This window comes from Somniosus microcephalus, chromosome 29 (genome assembly GCF_052327205.1).
Source record: "Somniosus microcephalus isolate GS21.2 chromosome 29, FLI_Smic_1.0, whole genome shotgun sequence".
NCBI classification, from domain to species: domain Eukaryota; kingdom Metazoa; phylum Chordata; class Chondrichthyes; order Squaliformes; family Somniosidae; genus Somniosus; species Somniosus microcephalus.
This window is the reverse complement of record NC_141015.1, coordinates 43,369,288-43,391,283: the sequence shown is the minus strand read 5'-3', so window position 1 is coordinate 43,391,283 and position 21,996 is coordinate 43,369,288. Positions and strand designations below refer to the sequence as shown.

Below are 21,996 nucleotides of genomic sequence, written 5' to 3'. Positions count from 1 at the left end.
AGAATTTACTACACGTCCCTGGACAGAACACCTCTCCTTCAAGAGTGGCTGCCACAGAGTTGTACCAAATGCTACACTATGACTTGTGGACAACATTTGGTAGAGAGTGGACCTTCCCATAGAGGGGTAGTTACCACAGCATGAACATTTATGTCATTGTATCCTTCCAATCCACCATCAACATCATCTGTTCGTGTCAAGCCAATCAGCCTGCATTGCACCCTTGTATAAAGCAAGTGACAAACGTCATCCTCACAAGGGGAGACAGTTGATCAGTTCTCCTGCTGAAAGGAGGTATCAGCTGGACAGAGTGTACAAGTTTCGATGTTCAGAGTTCCTGAGTGCAGCGTGTTATGGATGGCACCCATGTAGGAGGCAGCAGTCTTCATAACAACCTCAGGCCTGCATGAAGGGAAAGGGTTTGAACTCAAATTACTGTCCAGGTGGTATCTGACCACAGAAATATTATTCTACATGTTGGCGCCCATTTCTCAGGAAGCAGCCATAATGCCTTCATTGGAGAGTAGTCCAAAGAGCTCGCAACTCCGTGCAACTTGTACCTGTGCCTTTCACGGTGACTGGCCTTCAGACCCAAGTAAGGTCAACCCTCCTGTGGTGCATCTCCTGCAGCAAGGCCTCCAACCATTCAGCATCAAAAACAGCAGTGCTGCCCACAAGTCGTCACTGTACCATTGTGAACAATTAGCCGGCTTTCCTGTAACCAGCACAACTTCCCCTTTAACGATGAGCTGCAGCCCTTTAAGAGCTGTTGTCTCATCAAATTTTCTGCTCCCCAACCAAGTGTGCTACAGAGCAAGCTCACTGGGCAAACTTTACATGTGCCAGGAATCTTTTCAAATTACAGGGTGGGTTGTCCATCAGAAACCTCCGAGGTGCTTTGGTTTCAACACAACTTGAATTCAGCGAGAATGACGAGCGTGTAGGACAGTGCACTTGCAGGCTGTGGAGGAAAGCACTGAGAGCTCAGAGAAGCTTTGTTATATTCTGTGTAGGAGTCAGAGGGGTGTTAGACTGGCCTTTCTATCTACTGGAGAAACACTTTCATTTTGGACTGGATGCACACTTTTTAAAGAAAGAGTTAAAGAGTCGTTGAGGAAAAGAAATGTTTGGCACAAAAGAGGAAGCCTCGTTTTGGGGAACAGTTTCGGTAAGTTTCCTCTTAGATTGGAAGAGAATATCAATAAACAAAAAAAACGAGTGAGAAAAGTGATTGGACTTGTGAGGGTCCTGAAGGAACAGCCTTCGAAGAATCGAAGTGAATACGGTTCATTGTCCTGATCGAGGGCACGACGGATTGGAAGATGTAGTGATTGAACCATTGCACTACTAGAGGTATTCAGAATTTGACACGGTGAAATCATCACAAAAAGAGCATATATTGAGGAGGAAGTCACTGGGAATGGAGAAGGAATGCAGTGGGGGGGAGAACAGAGCATTTAGGAACTCGAGGGAAAAGTAAATGCCAAAGGATGAACCGTACAGATGGAGCAATCAGAGAGGAAACGAGATAGCCCGGAGCACAACTAGGGTGGAATATCTTTGGTAGCAAAATCCTGCTTAAAGTGCACGGTGCCGGAGGCTGCACTGTATTTACCCACTGAGCCATGGCGGAAAGCCACATCAAAAAATGGCAAGAACTAACATTTATTTCCTTTCAGGTTTGTTTATCTCATTTAAACATTGTGAAGAATAAATTGTAAGGAGGTTCCAATCATTGCTTTAAGAAAGAATAAGGATTACGAAGATTTGTTGTTTGATCGGATACATAATTAGGTTTGATATTGACTCCAGAATTATACTCCCGATTGAATCATTTTGCATTTTTTTCATATCCACTACACATAAACCACAGCTTGACAGTGCAATTTTAAGATTAGATGGAATGACATGTCTGTTCTACCCTAAGTCACTCAGACAAGGAAGCATTTAGAAGTCCTATTAACATACTACCAGCAATACAAATGAGGGACAGGCTTCCCTTTCCTTCTATGACTCACCTCTTCACCAGGTTCCCCCTTTAGACCCTGGGCAGTCACAGCAAACACAGCATGCAGAAGTAAAGGAGAGACACAAATAGAGGATTAGTATTGACCAAAAAAAAACAATGTACTTATCAGCACCTCTCTAAAGCAGTCTGCATAAAGAATTCAGCAGCCATAAATCTGCGTCTATGCATCAGACCATACTCCAAACCTCAAGCAAGCAGTGTGGTAATAGATTACACCCTTCGTAATCTTCAATTCTGGACAAAAGTAAAATTACCTGCATTAATACAGCGCCTTTAATGTAGAAAAAACATCCCAAGGTGCTTCACAGAGGCAGAACCAAAACGAAAAACCCAGCAAGTAATGGGCAACCCTGTGAAACAGCGAGTTGGCGTGTCGGGGACCACTAGGAGCCAGGTTTGCTCACACAGGGACAACCTTTCGGTTGGGTCACCAAGCAGCGGACAAGCAGTTCGACAAGCATCCGAACCCCGGCTCCCCAGTGCATCTTGTAGCAGCTGGTTACACAGCGAGAAGCGGAGGACTATAGTGCTAAGCATGGGTGGGAGGGTGATGGATGGGGGATGGGTGGGAGCTCACTGTTAATTGGACTTTTAAAATGGTGGGGGAGTCAAAAAAAGGGGAAATCAAATTGGGGTCTCAAAACCGTCTGGCAATTGAATCCACTTAAAATCTAAGAGTGCAGTTATACGATTGGTATCCATAGAATGTAATGAGTAGCTGGCAGAATGGAGTTATACTGCTGTCTGCCACTGAGCCGAGTGCAAGGAGCAAGGTATCACTACAGCATGCTTTGCTTTCTGGACCATCGAACAGCTGGAAATAGCACGTGTCGTCTCTTAAAATAATAAGTATTATGTTTAGATAGCGGAGACAGTCTCGCACGTCCTTGGTTCACGCGCCCGGACATTAGATTGTGGCCAGATTCCAGAGTTACATTCCTGTTTTCCCCATCAGTGCAGATTGGAAGCTACTATGTATTACTGCAAAAGGGGAAATATGACAGCACCTTGAGATTGAAAAGGATGAATGCCTTGCAATACTGGGGGATCTCATCTGGCAGGGGGGGGTGGGGGGGAGCGGGGTAGGGTGGAGAGGAATAGAAATGACATACATCTCCATTTAACCCAGTTTAAAAACTTATCACCAGGACCAGATGTCATGAAATCTCCAATGTCCAAGGAGAAGATTCCAAGCCATCTCTCTAACAGAATAGTGTACATCAGGACAGAAACAAACCAAAAAAAACTGGAAAAAGTAAAATTGTTGTATGTCCAGTATTTGTGGAGCAATTGGTATAACACCTTACTGAAATGTCAAGTGCTTTATATCCAATTAATTACTTTGGTGTGCAGTCACGGTTTTCTCAGCAAACACTGCAGCCATTCTGCTGGTCCAACAAACAGCAATCAGGTGAATGATCTGCCAATTGGTTTTTTCTGGTGGTGTTGTTTAAGGGAGAAAGGTTGACCAGAACACCGGGGAGAATTCCCTACTTTTCTGAAATATTGCCATGGAGCCTTTAACATCCACCAGAGCAGACAGACAGGAGCTCGGTTTAACGTCTCATTCGAAGGACGGCACCTCCGACAGTGCTGCACTCCCTCAGCACTGCACTGGAGTGAGTGTCAGCCTAGAACATGCTTCCAAGATCTGAAGTGGGACTTGAACCCATGACCTTCTGACTCAGCGGCAAGTGTGCTACCCACTGAGGCAAGGTAACAGGAGCAGTAATAACCACTGGATAAGACACATTGGGGCAACTGAATGCAGGGCAGTTGGGTCCTTATTTCCTGGTTGTAACAAAATGTTCTTGACTATTCAGGGTGTAATCTCACCACACATAAAGCAAAGTTGTGAACAGGTACCTTATTTTAACAGTTTAAACTCAGTTTTTTGGGAGGTTACGTGCATTCAACTTCAACAAAGATGAGGGTACAGGAATAAAATATTTTCCTTCTTTACATGCAATGTAAGACCCCCTTATTGACCTCAACAATACGTCTAAACCACAACCTGTCAGGGCGTTTTTCTTCACACTAAGAGCCAACAATCCTTGGAATGGATTTCCGGAATGAGTAGTTGGGTTGAAAAACCCTGGAATCATTTAAGGAACAATTGGATGTGGCAATGGGGGTGGGGGGTGTTTGGGGTCTTTCTGGATGGATGACTGGTCAAATGGCTTTCCTCATTCTTAATTAGCACAGTATCCAATGTAGCAGCTCCTCATTCCACCCCCAGCAATTATTTTCTAAAGGCATTGACCCCTGCTGGATCCAGAGCATTGGTCATAACCCTCCAGCATCTCCACTTCAGTGGTCATCCTTTCTATGTGAGCCTCAACAATGAACGTTGGTGGCCTATTCAACCATGAAAGACATCACGGCAGAGATGGAATCATGACCTCAGCCTGATGTCCACACACTCACTTTCAAACAACAGACACTGATTAGTGCTCAGGAGCTGCCTAGGAAGTTCCAAGACTTTCCCCAGCCTTGCCCAGTGGTGCCGAGGGTAATTGCAGCCCTCCCAAACTACTGCTCTGCCTGAGATCAGCCAGTTTTGCACTAACTCAGTGAGACATTGCTATTACTGATGCCGGGAGAGCCTACTCGTTCAAATTACCAATCTAATTAAGCACTGGGTTGAAACTGCACAATTTTGTTTCAGTTAAGACCAGTGTAGAGAAAGTTTTCATCCTCCAAGCCGAATTTGGGTTCAAACCCAGGGCCTCTTGTGCGGCCGTGTCTTCAGCTGCCCGGGCCCTAAGCTCTGGAATTCCCTCCTTAACCTCTCCGCCTCTCTACCTCTCTTCCCTCCTTTAAGACACTCCTTAAAACCTACCACTGTGACCAACCTGTCCCAATACCTCCTTTTGTGTATCGGTGTCAAACTTTGTTTGATAATCGCTCCTCTGAAGCGCCTTGGGACGTTTACTATGTTAAAGGTGCTATATGAATGCAAGTTGTTGTAGACGTGCGAGGATATGGTCCATCACCCAACCCTTCATCTTTTCAGCTCTGATTATAGGACGAGAATATGTGAAATCTTTCAAGATCTGATCAAAACTGCTCACAACTTTGCATTTACATGCCAATAGTAATAAACACACAGCCAGAAAGTAAAATATAATGAATGTAAAACAAATTCTACTTTAATCATGCTTTTAAAAGCACATTTATCACATTATAAATTGGGTAGTGTTTAAAAATCAGCCTCATCAGGTTTGACAATGCCAGATTCATGCAGTGAATTAAACATCTCGTTGGATTCCATCAAGCTTAAAAAAAAGCAAGGATGCTTGCGCAGGTTGCAGAGAATGGCAGATAATTTGGAGAACGGGCTTGTGCTGCAGTGAGCGACTGATCATGGAAACATGGTCACGGAACAGGCCTGACTATCTCACCCATGCATCGGCATCCACCATTTCTCACACTACCCCAGGGACCTGGGAGACCCAAGCACTTTGCCAAACTTTGCTTGTAGCACAAACTGACGAACTAATTGACAACTTGCAAAAAAATCCTCATCGTAATTAGTTAAAAACGTTGGGATAAATCGTCGCGCATTAGCGGATAGCAGGCGGCATCGCCTTAGCTGCCTGTTATACGCCCCACCTGATATTCAGTTCCATTAATGTCATTGAATTGAATGTCCGACGGGGCGTGGAATGGGTGGTCAATACTGTATCACCCAAGGCAAATTTCTACCCTGTAATGTTTAGCTAAATCACCTGTGCAGTTATTCTTCCATCTACACAGGTGATTGAATAGTTTAAAAAGAGTAAAACCAAATACCTGAAAATATAATATTTGAAGCTTATCTGCCCTCTACAGTGTAAGACTTTAGATTGCTTGTAACTGAGCTTTTGATTTGGGAGTTTGGAAGGGCTGTGTGACAATTTATTCGTTAGAGCACTTTGATAGGACAAGTTGTCTGTGAGCCAATGCGTGTTAACACGCATTAATAGGGAGGCAAAAATCAAGGTTTTGCTTGTTTCTCTCCACTTGAGTCAGGCTACTGTCACCAGAAACTCCACACTGTTTTTTGGGTTTTCTTGAAGGAGAAAAAGTAATGAGTATGCGCCACTAATGACAGGACGTTCTGCTGTGGGCACTTCCTGCACTGAGAAAGTGATCCAAAACAAGTAGGACTTGGGAACCTTTCAAAGTGATCTTTCTAAAAATAGTATAATTACTGCAAAGGCTCGCTGCCTATTGCAAGAGAGCCTGCAACAGTGTTTGTCCTCCCCATTGTCGTAACCACTCACCGAGAGATGGTGATGGCAACCTAACCTTAAAAACCTAGTTGATCCCCCCTGGAATTTCCCCATTTAATGAGCTGGCGGAAACAAAGATCAGTAATAACAGTTAACAGTCCTTCAGCCCACACACAGTTAGAACTTCTTTCCTTTTAAAGTAATGAGGCAGTTAGTGTGGGTTGGGTTATTTCTGCTAAATACCAACTCTTTGTGATAAATGTGCTTATGAACTAAAGTCCTCATAGCACCTTTGCTTACATACAATATTAAAAAGAATCAGGCCAGATGCATGACAATCAGGTTAGCCCACAGTATTTCTACAGCAATGAGTCAAGTTTTAAAGAGGCTGTTCAGTATTAGGGCACAGTGAAGATATCCGCAACATTACCTGCAGTGAGCCTACCTTTTCCTACACTGGCTTTTCCGTAATAGTAGTTAGAGTTATGGCTAAAATTAAATGTTTTTACACATGTATTTTACCCCCTTGAATTTATAAATGAATATTGGAAATTACTTTATAAGCTTCTTTTTGTTTTAAGAATGTATAAAACTTACGAGACACACAAGAAATTGCTTGATGACATTCAGAAAGTGCAGGGGCCCCATAGTCTTCACTGCTTGCAAACATTAAACAGTGAACTCCGTTAAATAAGTTTGATTGTATTGTATATTGCCCTCTGAATTTACCGCAATTCCAGCTTATCTGCTGATGGATCGATACAGTTTTGCGAGGAGGGGAGAAATGTTTACCAAACAGCCTGTTTAACTGACCAATGCTTTAAAGACAGAAATTGCAATCTGGGCAAGGTAGCACGTTTTAAAATAAATCACAAACCAGAACTGCAAGGCATCACAGCAAGGAATCCACACATATTTAACAGAAACCTGACTCAGATAAGAGCCTCACTTGAAGTCAACATTACATTCATCTTACAATGTACAGAAGTATATATATATATATTTCAGTTCGTAGCGCTGACTGAATTGGTCCATTAAGCTGGAGCCAAAGAAATGCGCAAAATGCTCTCAAAAAGGTGCAGTTAAATGCTGCAGTGGCAAATAAATAGTTTAAGGCTGCATTATCCTGGCATCCGAAATTAAAATAAAATGTTACAAAACCTGCACAACGTCACTTTAACAAAAGTCATCCATCTCCGTAAACCAGATGTTGTTCTGACCTTTTATAAATGTTTATACAGTGATTCTTCGGGGAGAACATGACACTTCTGAACACGGTGCCGGTTTTTCTCCCCCCAAAGGTTATATATATATATACACACACACACACACGCACGCACACACACATACACACACACACACACACAAACTCGCACGCACGCACACACACACAAACTCACACACAAACTCACACGCACGCACGCACACACGCACACACACACGCACACACGCACACACACACACACACAAACTCACACACACACACTCACACACATACACACACACACAAACTCACACACACACACACACACACACACATATACACACACACGCACACACACACATATACACACACACACACAAACTCACACACACACACTCACACACATACACACATACACACACACACAAACTCACACACACACACACACACACACATATACACACACACACACACACAAACTCACACACACACACACTCACACACACACACACACACACACACACACATACACACACACACACACACACACACACACACAAACTCTCACACACATACACACACACACACACACACATACACACACTAATTTTGTGCTCGTTAACACAGATAAAATATTGCAATTCAATTCAACTCAATTTGAGTTGCCCAGGAAAGGGGGGGGGGTTTATGGAAGGATATTGCAGCTTTAAAACTATTTTCTGACAGTTCATTAATGAACAGCTGAAATGATCATTTATTGTGCCTCCAGAACAACACAAGGTTTATGTAACCACACGGCTAAAATTAGATGCAATAAGTAAACTTACCCTTCTCCCTGGTAGGCCCATGGATCCTTTGTTTCCCTAATAATCAATGTACAGTCAGAACTGCAAAGGAAGAGTTTTTTTGCGATTTCACCCAAAAAGCTGCTCAGCCACACACTAGGACGTCCAGCAAAGACGTTTGCCCCGAAATCACAGAGCAAGCGTTCCAGAGTTTAATGCTCGTTCATAAAAGCATGAAGGGTTCCCATTAGATGCTGCTATTTAGTGCTTTACACACCAAACTACCAGACTGCTAGGCCAAGAGTTACCTCTTTAGGAAAAAAGAGCTCTTACCACAAAAAAAAAGCTGGAAATATGATGACTGAATGCTAACACCACACCACCAGTTAAAGAAGTTTCCATCCACAGCCTGAACAAATGTAGCGAGAGCCACGGTAATATTTTTGGGGAGCAGTGTTTGCCAGAACAGTTGATTAGAATGACGAAGGTGATGGCCATTATGTGCATTTTAACATCTGGGGGCTCAATCCTTTCTGCAATGAGATTGTTCGTCCTAAAAAAGGCCTTTATTTTTTTTCTTGTTTTGTTAAAAACAAAAAAAAAATGGAGTAAATGAATGAATTAAAGAGATCAAGTTGGAGTGGACAGAAAGTTAGCGAGAGGCAAGCTCCACAATAAGCAGAATGTTAAAACAAGGCAAAGGAGTGCAGACACGGCTTTAGGACAAGACAGGAGAGCGGTGCAGTGAAAGGTTAATTACCGGAAAGCCATCTCTTCCTGGAGGTCCCTGAAAAGGACAAAAATCAGTAGAAGGGGGAAAGAAATTAACATTTTACACACAGCACAACAAGCCAAAGGTATAAAGCTGACTTTATCACATTATTGCTTAAAAAAAAAAGTATGAAATTAAAATGTACATTAACGACAGATGCAAAGGATAGTGTTTCACCCCATTATTGCAGGTGCTTATTGCCGACACAAATGGCTTACAAGGATAATATCAAATGTAAATTCCACAAGGACTAAGGAAAGGTTATGATGACACTGGAAAGATTTAGCAGAAATAAGTTAATATCTAAAGTGCAGGACACTATGCAGAAGCTTACTGACAGTTACTTTTTTTACCCGACCTGTTCCCATGGGCAATACTAGCCATTCTCGTACTTACAGCTGGCCCTGTAAACACAAGAAGAGAGGAGGAAAACATGTTATTCTGCTGTAGTGTTCTTCGTAGAATTAATACAAGCTTCAACCCACATTTAATTCTCTTTCCCATTAACAAATTACATGTTTACAAAAAAATGGAATGACATTTCAGACAGATGATTGTGCAGAGGGAAGTGTTTGTGTTTATACGAGGGGGAGGGACAAGCACCAGGAAATGGAATCATGCTCTGGTTTTCCTGACAATGCCAGCATTGCAGGATGAAGCAAGCTCCAGTTCATTTAGACCAGCTGGCATCTCATCCCTAGAAGATTCTGCCAATCGACCAGTCCATTACCCAACCTGCTGATGGCACTTCAAGCCAGCTGGCACATCCGCCCGCCCTCCTCCCTCCAGTGAGGGTGACACATTACTCCCAATTATGCCTAATGTGAGGGTAGTTTTGTGGTGTACAGTTCCATGCACTGGATTGACATTGACACCTGCTCAAACTGATCTCATTCAGGACCCCTAGATAATCACAGCTGGGCAAATGTGCAAAGAGTTGGCATTTGAAGCTTTTCATACTGTGAAATGTTCCAATGGCAACCCAGAAGCCATGTCTAGCGGCAGCGGGCTATAAAGTACCCGCATTGTGTATGGAACATGGACATCAATAACAATCCAGGCCGCTGACAGTTCTTACTTAAATCTCTTACACATAGATCAATTGTTCTTTATATATACAGTAAACAATCCAGATCCTGTGGTTTGCTAACAAACAGTAAAACTCCAGGACTTACAGTGGTCTCTGCTGTCGCTAAAACATTATGAAATAAGCTAGCCAAATAAAAGCCCGGCAAAGTGATTTTTATTTCTGAAATTAAAGTTCCCAGACTGAGCCCAGCCCACAGAGATCAGAGGTGAAAAAAAACCAGAAGGAGGTTCGATCACTCCCCAAACATGCAGTAGAAAGTCAAGAAGGGACAACTGCAGTACTAGCAGAGGAAAAACTTAACATTCGGTTTCATAAATGTATCTGGCAAACTTTCCCACAGGGCGCGAATACAGTGTGGTGTCCAGGGGTCCCAGGGCTTTGCTGCCCTCAGACAGAGTGAAGGAGGGGGTTCTAAATATTTACCCCCAGTATTCACAGAATCGGGAAGAATTACCTCCCGAGTTTTCCTTTCAATTTATTTTTCCCCAGAAGGAATACATTTGGAAAGAGTATTAAGAGAGAAAGTCAGAAATGAACAAAATAGACAACAGTGCCAATTCTTTTAAAGAAAAGAATTAATAGTGAAATTTATTCTTTAAGGCTCGTTAAAATCATTTCATTGTTTTCCCATTACTGTTTTGTAACCTAACATTTCTGGATTCATCTTAAAACATATTGGAGTAGGTTTTGCCTCATTCACCAATTTTAGTGGAAAAAACATAAAATTCCAACACTGCTATATACACCCATCTACCTTTTCACAAGTTAGTAAATGGATGAATATATATCCCAACAAGGACTAAACCGTTTTGGTGAGCATACTGATGCAAGACTCGGGGGGAAGTGGGGGTGTGTGGAATTCATTATAGCCCCATTTGGGGCGCTAACTTTTAAAAGTTAAAAAACATTAGTGCCTGGCGCTAAATTTTTCAAATTTTAAAAAATTTGATTTTGCGCTCCAGGAAGGAAGTGGAGCGTTAAATCAAGCGTCCACTTCCTTCCTGGAGCACGACATGCAGCAGGCGGGGCAGGGCGGGTTGGGGGGGGCGGGGCAGGATGGGACGGGGCGGGGCGGGGGGGCGGGGCAGGATGGGGCGGGGCGGGGCGGGGGGGGCGGTGAGCAGCTGCACACTGGGCTGGGCAGAGCTGCCCCATTAGAAGGCTCCTTCCCTCCCTTAAAGGGAAAGGCCATCGCTGCCAGCTCTGCAAGGGCAAAACTTACCCGGTCCCCGGCGACAGCCACGATCTGGCCCGATCAGCCCGATGCCCTGCAGCAGAGTGCCGGGCTGATCGATCGCTGGCGAAGACAAATGAGAAAAAAAAAGAAAGACCTTTTGAGAATTTTTTTCCACTTATCTCGCCCCCCGAAGCTCCCGGCCTCCCGATGAATGCCTCCTGCAGCTGTTGGTGCTTTTGCCCGTCGATGCGGTGCAGGGGGTGGAACCGAAGTTCGGGTCCGGGGCGATGCGCACGGCAATGACGTCACAATCTCCAGGCAAAGGAAATCGGGGTGCAACGCCATACCGCCGGCGCGAACCTCCCGCCGAATATAGCGGGAGTCGATCTTCTCGCTGCACCCGGGCGGCAAGTGATTAGCGCCCCGTTAACTTCCCCAGAGGTGATAACGGGAGGTGCCAAGGTGCCCAATTTCTAGCCCAGGCAATTCCCAAAACAAAGGGGGAAGCTTTTGTCTCTGCGTGTTGAAGGTATGAATTTACAATATTATTAGACATGGCGCACAGAAAGACCCTTCCCCACAGTGATTTGATCTCTCCTGACCTGTGGACGGTGCCTTACCCTGCTTGTGCCGCCACTGGCTCAGGCAGACACTCGTTCACAACTCAATGCAAAGCGATTGGCACGCCAACAAAACACAACTAGGAGATTGTTAGCAGTTTTAGAATTCTAGAATAGTGACAGATTAGGCTTAAAAAAAAGCCACATTATGCACAGTTCGTGCAATTTCAGCAAACTAGCTCACACTATGCAAAGAAAATAAATCACACTTTGGTGGCTTAACAGAATGTAATTGATAACAGAAACACAGAAGCAACTCTTGTGCTGATTACTCCAGCCTCTTATTAGAGACAACAGCTGAACTGAATTATCACTAAAAGGCACAATTAGTACCTTTTAAGATCCTTATTTTATATTCAAGAAATAAGTTTTTGACTTCATATATATTGGAAATTTGAGGCTTTGAATAATAACTTGGCAACATTCATCCAAGCCTCGTACACCTCTTTAATCCAATGAACCTTTACAGAAAATAGATAGAACTTTATTGCTTCATAATAGTTATTCCTTAATAAGTAGGATGTGTGACTAACATATCTCAAACAAGCATCTTTCACAGACTCACGGTAGAGAGACACACAGTCTGGTAAAGATTAAAGGTTAATAAACACCGCACCCAATAAATCAGGTTAACTTCTCCATAATCCACTTGATTCTTGGTTCCCTTTCTCGAACAGATGGAATAAGAACGCCATGCAGTCTATTTTAAGTGAATACCTCGGACTTGCTGTGCCACATACCTGGAACACCTCTCCGACCATGTCTTCCCTTTTCTCCTGGTGGCCCTAGTGTGGAAACAGTAGGCGGACATTAGTGCAATTGTTAGCAAATGGGGAATGTGAATAGGTTTATCTGTGTATGCACATCCTACATATTAATATGATGACTATTAAACACAAATTGGAGTCAACATTTAAACAAGTTTAATTTGGAATCTAGCACATTTAAAGACCATCGTGTTCGTCACTTGGCATGGAGCACTACACTCTAATGCTGATCCAACTCACAAGCTTAAATGCAGATACATACAGCTCCACTGAAATGTAAGCCCGATAGCCTGTAATATCAACAAGATAGCTATCTTCCACATTTCCATATGCAATGATTCAGTGTGCCTAGTGATCTTATGCTTCCTTGGGTTATTGGTTGACCGGTCTAGTATTGGGATATGGTCTATGCTCAGAAAAATGATATTTAATAACATAAGCTTTAAAAATACTTAAAACGTTGAAACAGAAACAAGCAATCAACATTCCCAAACTCTCGTTGATCTTTAAGCCCACATCTACCTATACTGCATACAAAACACTGGCTCCCCAAGCACATCAAGCAGTAATGAAGAGAATATCTTCCAGCCTTTCAAATTTCGTGCAAAGGAAAGCAGCATTTAAAACTTGAAACAAAAGCAGTACTCTAAATATTTACTTAAATGCACACACACACACACACATAAAATAAATCACACGCTCATTCGCAATTGATTGTTACAAAAACCCGTGACTATACTGAACGCTACCTCGGATCCTGAACCTCAGAGACAAACATCACCATCACCTAGATTGTGCAATTGTGCATCATCCAAATTATAATTTCAGCATTACTAAAGTTAAGGTGCTAAGCAGATGTTTGTCTTGGAAAAGTGGAAGTGCTATTTATTTTATAGACTTCTATTATTCCAATAAAATAATTCGCCATTCACAGCTTTAAGTATCTACAGTAATAAAAGGTTCCTTTAAGTTTCCACTAAATGCTAGCAGTTTTGACGCGGCCACTTCTTGACATGGCCTAAGTATGAATTGCCTGTTCAATGAACCATGACTTGGCTGCATAATGAACAGCTCATTCATGGTTTTCAGGGCATGTAATAGTTCAATCAGTCTGGACTTACTGCTGGAATGTAACAACTGATATACTGATCTGTCCCATTTCTAAATGCAGCAAAAGTGTTTTCACAAGGCTAAAGTGTTGGATACTAATATTTTCACAAGGTGTTTTAAGATAGTCCATCATCATTACAAGGCATCTGTCAAACTGAATATATTGCAATCTTGAGCAACGGGAATGAATCCAATTTCACAATTAAGGGTAAGTAACTGGTGCTGAACAGTTCTTCTGTAGCCTAGTACTGTACATGAAAACTTTTATAGCAAAGGGTCCGGATAGTCTGTCCCCAGGAGAAGATTTAAATATCTGCAAAAGTAAATAGTGATTTAATAACTTTTAAGATACCCCTGACATTTCACTAACTCATTCAGGTCTAACACTACACTCTCAACAGAATATTTTTCCACCAAGATGGATTAATTCAGGAAGGAAAGTGTTAAAGGCCTGGGTTTCAGGTGGTTCAGCACTCGCTAATACAAGGACATTCTGGTGGGTTTCCCTTTTGGCGTGCGATCCTCCCCATCAGATATTCCTCTCAGTGCTCGACTCAGTCGATGCTTAATGCTCAAGCGGTAAAGATAACAGTCTACCCCATGATGTCAGTGTGATGGAAACAATGTGTGGCTTTACTCCCTCCGCAAAGAATAAAGTTGCCAAACACTTTCACTAGGGGTAAAATTCAGTGTTGGCGGGGATGCAATATGAGTAGAAGTGGATCGGTCACCCCGCTCAACTTTCCTGTCCATTGACTTCCAATTTTACCCCCAGTGTCCCTTTAAAGCAGGAATGTCCCAACATATTGGAGCTGCAGGCCAGATGCACAAGGGACAACCAGAAAGTGCACCCCAGATGTGTATATTGAAACTAGAGAAACATACACAAAAATGCAAGTCCCCATAAACAGAAAATCCTAACACCTGCCATATACATAAAAATCCAAGCCTCCAATAAGAACATTCAAACCCTTATACATGAAACGTCCAAATCCCATACACAAATATTCAATCCCCTTTACACATGTTCAAGCCCACTACACAAAACATCAAAGCCCTCCCATAGACAATATCAAATGCCTATACACAAACTATCTGAGGCCCACATGCATTCAAGTCCCTCTCCAACGCATTAAATATTCAAGTCTTCCTTCCTCCCTAAATATGCGAAAATTAGGAAGTTTCAGCTTAGCTCTTTAAACGTCTTGGATCTGGAAAATTGGGAAAAGACTGAATCCAGATTGATGGAAAAAAGACTGCTCAATAATTGGTGGATTTGACCAATCAGGAGCAGCCTACTCCAGTCCTCCAGGCCCAGGGCATTTAAGGAACTGGATTAGAGCTAAAGTCTAAATCAGCTTTGCGTACAAGCACCCCAAGATAGGAAGCATTAGGAGCTATAATGGAGATAAAATGAGTTTGTGGGCCAAAGTTAGCCCATGGGCCATGTGTTAGACACCCTTGCTGTAAATAAATCACCACTTTACAACAACAACTTGCCTTTAACGTCGCAAAGCGGCCAAAGGCACTTCACAAGAGCCTTATCAATCAAAATCTGACACCGAGCCACAGAAGGAGAAATCAGGATAGATGACCAAAAGCTGCTGTGCTATTCATGAGTACTTTGTAGACTAGTTCTGCAATAAGCCAAGGTGGTCAAACACTCTTGTGGATTACAATGGCTCCGATAAATACCAGGAGCTGTCTTTGCAATCATCAGCAGAGTCTAGGAAAATTCCTGAATACCCAGGATACAAAATTGGGTGAAAAATGCCGTTGAAACAAATAGCAGATGTGAAAATTCATTCTGTTTTTACAATACAGGAGAAGGACTTCCTCTGCATGCGACGTGTGGCAAAACTGGAAAAAGCATTCTTCATAAAGAGGTTAGCAGCTTTTTTTTACGCGCCGTGCACACACAAAGAACATCCGACACCATGAGCAGAATGGTTTTATATCCCCCACTGAAAAGCAGATCGGTTATAGCTGATAAAATCATTTTCCATAGAAAATCCTATCATCAGTAATCTGGTGAAGCCTGCAGTGGCATTTTGGCAACAAAAGAATACAATATAAAATGTGTCCAGTAATATACGGGACTATTTTCAGATTGTCAATGATTAAGGCGTTTTAAGCATTTCTGTAGCATAAAGTGCACCAACTTCCCCCCAGCCAAGAACAGCAAATTAATTTACTGACAGTGATGGCACCTAATCATTGCACAACAATAATCACAGTAATAATCACAACAATAATCACAGTAATAATCACAACAATAACCACAGTAATAATCACGGAAATGTTAACTCTGTTTCTCTCTCCACAGATGCTGCTTGACCTGCTAAGTGTTTACAGCATTTTCAGTTTTTATTTAACAATAGTCACAGGTTAGCACCTGAACAAACAGGACATGAGGGAGCCGACCCTTTAACTCACAATGTGGGAAATAAGCCAGCAGAAACTAACAGCTACAGTACCAAGCGGTGGAAAGGTCCAAAGTGGCCTTGATTGTGGAGCAGGATTTGGTCAGGAGGTGAGTAATAATGGGAACTGGTCTCAAGACACAGGGCAGGGACGAGTTTGCATGGTTGTTGAATGCAATCGCCACAAACAACTGAACATGTTGCAGAAGTATGATATCAAGAAAATCACCACATTCAACCACCAAGCCAGGACAGTAACAGCAACAGCCAGAACTCTCCGACTGAGCAGAAGGTCTTCAGTTGAAAAGGATATTGAGGCACTGGAGAAGGTGTAAAAAAGATTTACAAGGACTGAGAGGTTATAACTATCAGGAAAGATTTACAAGGACTGAGAGGTTATAACTATCAGGAAAGATTGAACAGGCTGGGACTCTTTTCCCTAGGAAATAGAAGCATGTGCAGTGACCTAATAGAGTTCTTTAAATTTATGAAGTGTTTCAATAGGCGAGACATAGAGAAGATGTTTCCACTTGTGGGAGAGTCCAAAACTAGGGGTCATAAATATAAGAAAATTACTAATAAATCCAATAAGGAATTCAGGAGAAACTTCTTTACTCAGAGAGTGGTGAGAATGTGGAACTTGCTACCACATGGAGTGTTTGAGGCGAATAGGATAGATGCATTTAAGGGGAAGCTCGATACGCACGTGAGGGAGAAAGGAATAGAAGGTTATGCTAATAGGTTTAGATGAAGAGGGGTGGGAGGAGGCTCGTGTAGACCATAAACATCAGCATGGACCAGTTGGGCCGAATAGCCTGTTTCTGTGCTATATATTCTATGTAATTCTATGTAACCTGGACTGAGAGGAGAACGTGGCAAAGTTGCCATGGAAACTTCCATTACCATCTCAAGCAACGGTCTCCTGTCTGAATGTTTGAGTTTAGAATATATTACCCAATCACAGTTTCATGGATCTACTAACAGAAAAAGTACAACAGTGATGGCACCCATGATGTCATGCAGTAACCATTAATCAATAAACACCCACTAGCTCAACTGGTGAGGTTATGTTGACAGTAACACAACAGATGATCCTTGATTACCTAGAGTCTAAGAACACTAACTCTAACATAGCTATAACAAATCACAAATACTAACATAGCAGGTACCAGCAAGTAGACTGAAGCACTTGTATAAGACATAATACAAGGTCACCGTTACATAAATGTTCACCTGTTATGGAGAATAGCATTTCCAGAACTTTGAAGCAAATTAGAGTGGCCTGTTATAAGTTGCAGGCATTGCAGAATGGAAATATCACCAGACAAATGGGATCTTTTTCATCCACCTGAGGGGAGGCTGGGCCTCAGTTATAGGGCACCTCCAACAGAGCAGCACTCCCTCAGTACTGCAATGCAGTAAATGCATAATACAGGTGTGATGAAATATATTCCATTCATCACTGCCTGTGACTGTGGTCGGTTTCAGTGTCATTTCCCTTCCCCCAGTCCTCATTGTATTATGTATTGGAATGTGCTGGAATGTGCTGTGTGTAGGGCTCCGCCCATACCTGGCCCCTTTTGTAAGCTGGCTCAGTCTGGCCCCAGTCTCCAGAAGGAAGACATCTCTCTCTTTTACATGTTACTTTCTAAGTTAATAAAAGCCTTGTTTTGTTTCGCTAACATCGAGTCTCGGAACTTATTGAGGCACATCAACAGGAATCACATTACTGGACATGTCCATATAGTGCAACATTTTCAGACTTCAACGCTCCTGCAGCAAAACTCTGTTTAAAAGAGTGGCTAATAATCTGAATACCACAGGAGGATGTTCCTTTGAGTCATGAGAGGGGAAAAAATGTTTAAAGGGAATGAGGAAAGGGCAGGGATATGGAACTAAGTGGATAGCTCTTTCAGAGAGATAGTAGAGGCATGATGGGCCAAATGGCCTTCCTCGTTCTGTAAAATTCCATGGTTTTATCAACAACATCAACAGCTAACTAATCTCTTCAATGAAAAACTAGGAATTTATCTCTGTTCTAACTTGGGATGAGCCACAGAACTACCAGGAATGTAATTTTAAAGTTAAAGACACTAATTTTGATTTAAACACCTTGTGACATTTCTGATGGTGTGGAGATGCCGGAGTTGGACTGGGGTGGACAAATGTAAGAAGTCACACAACACCAGGTTATAGTCCAACAGCTTTATTTGCAATCACAAGCTTTCTCCACTTCACCTGACGAAGGAGCAGCGCGCCGAAAGCTTGTGATTTCAAATAAAGCTGTTGGACTATAACCTGGTGTTGTGTGACTTCTGACATTTCGGATAGCAGCATGAAGTTGTGAGCAAGAGGTTAACTTTAAAAGTAAATTATTTACAAACTGCGAATCAATCTGGATTTTATCGCAATTCAGAAGAAGTCAAAACCAAAACCTTTGCAAGAGGGTTAGCACTGTTGCCTCACAGCGCCAGGGACCCGGGTTCGAATCCGGCCTCGGGCGACTGTCTGTGTGGAGTTTGCACATTCTCCCCGTGTTTGCGTGGGTTTCCTCCGGGTGCTTCGGTTTCCTCCCACAGTCCAAAGATGTGCGGGTTAGGTTGATTGGCTATCATAAATTGACCCTTAGTGTTAGGGGGATTAAATACGTGGGGTTACGGGGATAGGGTGGGATATGTGTTGGTGTAGGGGTTACGGGGATCGGGTGGGATATGTGTCGGTGCAGGCTCGATGGGCCGAAATGGCCTCTATCTGCACTGTGGCGTTTCTGTGATTCTGTGAATCACCTACAGAAAAGAGCATCCAAAATAAGTTCCACAACTAACTTTATAATTGGACAAAAATTTCAATAAAATAAGCTAAAAAATAAATCTGATGCTGGGGTGGGGGAAGGGGACAATTGTCCAGTGTGCACATATTTGAGCTGGCATTTTTCACATTCCCACATGGAAAGTTCCACGTATGATAAGTTAAAACACTGAATCAAAGGACATTTTTTTTTTAAATGGCTGGTTTAATCAACCTAAACCAGAATTGAATGTGGAATAGCTATAATTTATTGCACATGACCAGAAAGATAGAGCAAGGGAATATTTCCTGAAGTGAAAGTCAATTTGAGCACTGAGGAGGTCTGAAAAGGTGGCCCTCCACTTTTGGGACCACCATGATCCCCAAACCCCAGAGAAAAGCACACAATGCAGGTTTCTGTGAGGTCAAACGAGACCTCTCGTAATAAGGGAGCCCAACAGGATGTCAGAAAATGGTTCAGTGACATCAAAAAGACCAAAGGAAAACATTGCATTCAGATGCTTGGTTTGTGCAGCTACTGGAGGGGGGACACCCACCTCGAGAACACTGGTACCTGCTGAGGCTTGGAGTGGCAAAACTGTTCTTAATGGAACGTTTGTGACAATCTGAAGCTAGAAACCACCAGGGATTCTAATAAGTGAATCAATATCAGTTCAAGTGCAACAATCCATTAAAGCATGCTGCTCAATGCAATACAATGCTCAACACCAGGTGACATTTTCACTCTTAATTTTGACCTTAAAAACTGTATGAATGTTGTTAATGTCTACTGGTTCTTACACCATGAAGTCAATACTCTATCCCGGTAAGAAACAGTAACTTCATTGTATTTTCTCAGGCACGCGCCATCCATTGACTCACTCACATCAGTCTGGAGCAGCAGGGATCTCAAGGATACAATTTGCACCCGAGATAATCTGTGGAACCACAGCATCAACAGCACCAAACAGATCAGCATAGAATATGCTATTCACATATTATCAAACTTAATCGTATGCCCTTATTCTAACCAAAGCACTCGCAATGTGTTCAGTTCCATTCGGAACTCCTCAAGCAGTTCATGCCCACATGCAGCAAGACCTGGACAACATTCAGGCTTGGGCTGATAAGTGGCAAGTAACATTCACACCACACAAGTCCCAGGCAATGGCCATCTCCAACCACCTCTCCATGACATCCAATGGCATTAGCATCGCCGAATTCCCCATCATCAACATCCTGGGGGGGTCACTACTGACCAGAAACTTAACTGGACCAGCCACATAAATACTGTGGCAACAAGAGCAGGTCAGAGGCTGGGTATTCTGTGGTCAGTGACTCACCTCCTGACTCCACAAAGCCTTTCCACCATCTACAAGGCACAAGTCAGGAGTGTGATGGAATACTCTCCACTTGCCTGGATGAGTGCAGCTCCAGCAACACTCAAGAAGCTCGACACCATCTAGGACAAAGCAGACCATCCACCACCTTAACCATTCACTCCCTCCACCACCGGCGCACTGTGGCTGCAGTGTGTATCATCTACAAGATGCACTGCAGCAACTCGCCAAGGCTTCTTCGACAGTCCCTCCCAAATCTGCGACCTCTTCCACCTAGAAGGACAAGGACAGCAGGCGCATGGGAACACCACCACCTGCAAGTTCCCCTCCAAGTCACACACCATCCTGACTTGGAAATATATCGCCGTTCCTTCATCGTCACTGGGTCAAAATCCTGGAACTCCCTCCCTAACAGCACTGTGGGAGCACCTTCACCACACGGACTGCAGCGGTTCAAGAAAGCGGCTCACCACCACCTTCTCAAGGGCAACTAGGGATGGGCAAGAAATGCTGGCCTTGCCAGCGACGCCCACATCACGTGAATTAATTTTTAAAAAATGAATACTTTGTGCAGGTACTTTGGTGGAATTAATACAATGTCAACACTGTTTCAGTGCCAAACCATAGCTCATGTAGGCTGCTCTACAGTTTCAATAAAATATCTCCAAAAGTCAAAGCCATATTATGCATCACGAGGACTTAATAATCCCTTGAGGGCACAATGTGTTGTGCAGCTTGGAACAGGAGGTAAGGCATCTATTAAAACACCTTTAATTATGAAAAACCAAAACTGTACTTAATATGATGCAACATGAATATGAAATACCTTAAAACCACAATTTTAAACTTAAAAACCTTGTTGGGTGGGAATGGACTCGGTAGAGAATGACTCGATGGTTAAAGCTGGAAGCCACTTGAAAAGCCAGGATCCCATTGTTCTGATCTCCATTGTCAGATATCCTTTTGAGTAACTAACAATTAAGAATCAGCTGCTTTTCTTTTAGTTTTTCACCCCCATATAAATCAGAAGCTGTACTTAAATTAACTACCCACGCACTGCAACTCAAATACAAATGTGGAAAATTCTACACCATCCAAAATTAAAGGTGTAGATAACGTCAAAAGCAGCAAGTTATTTAACTTGGACATTGAGCATAGGATAAAGGACACAAGTACAAAATTCAAAAGCAAAATATTGCGGATGCTGGAAATCTGAGATAAAAACAGAAAATGCTGGAAATACTCAGCAGGTCAGGCAGCATCTGTGGAGAGAGAAACAGAGTTAACGTTTCAGGTCGAGGACCCTTCATCAGAACTGGAAAAAGCTTCCGACATGTCTTCCTTTTTCCTCAACCGAGGATTCCCCTCTGCTGTGGTTGACATGGCCCTTAACCGTGTCCGTTCTATCTCCCGCACTTCTGCTCTCACCCCTTCCCCTCCCTCCCAGAACCACGATAGGGTTTCCCTTCTCCTCACCTTTCACCCCACCAGCCTCCACATTCAACAGATCATCCTCCGCCATTTCCGCCACCTCCAGCGTGATCCCACCACCAAACACATCTTCCCCTCACCTCCCCTTTCAGCATTCCTAAAGGACCGCTCCCTCCGCGGCACCCTGGTCCACTCCTCTATCACCCCCAACACCCCTTCCCCTTCGCCCGGCACCTTCCCATGC

The 21,996-nt window shown here is 43.1% G+C and overlaps 1 protein-coding gene across 22 annotated transcripts in view; it reads right to left on the bottom strand.

Moving 5' to 3' along the window:
* col13a1 (collagen, type XIII, alpha 1) overlaps positions 1–9,326 on the bottom strand; it is a 137,815-nt gene extending 128,489 nt beyond the window's left edge. For 4 of the 22 annotated variants that reach the window (XM_085970724.1, XM_085970729.1, XM_085970713.1 and 1 more), the window contains exons 1-3: positions 8,996–9,316; positions 8,278–8,313; positions 2,019–2,045 (exon numbers count right to left, since the gene is read on the bottom strand). In XM_085970724.1, the coding sequence (XP_085826850.1) occupies positions 2,019–2,045; positions 8,278–8,298 (48 nt within the window). In that variant the 5' untranslated portion in view covers positions 8,299–8,313; positions 8,996–9,316. Of the gene's footprint in view, positions 1–2,018; positions 2,046–8,277; positions 8,314–8,995 lie in introns of all 22 variants that reach the window. The other 18 variants (XM_085970715.1, XM_085970717.1, XM_085970714.1 and 15 more) reach the window with 12 other exon arrangements.
* Positions 9,327–21,996: the final 12,670 nt, after the last annotated feature.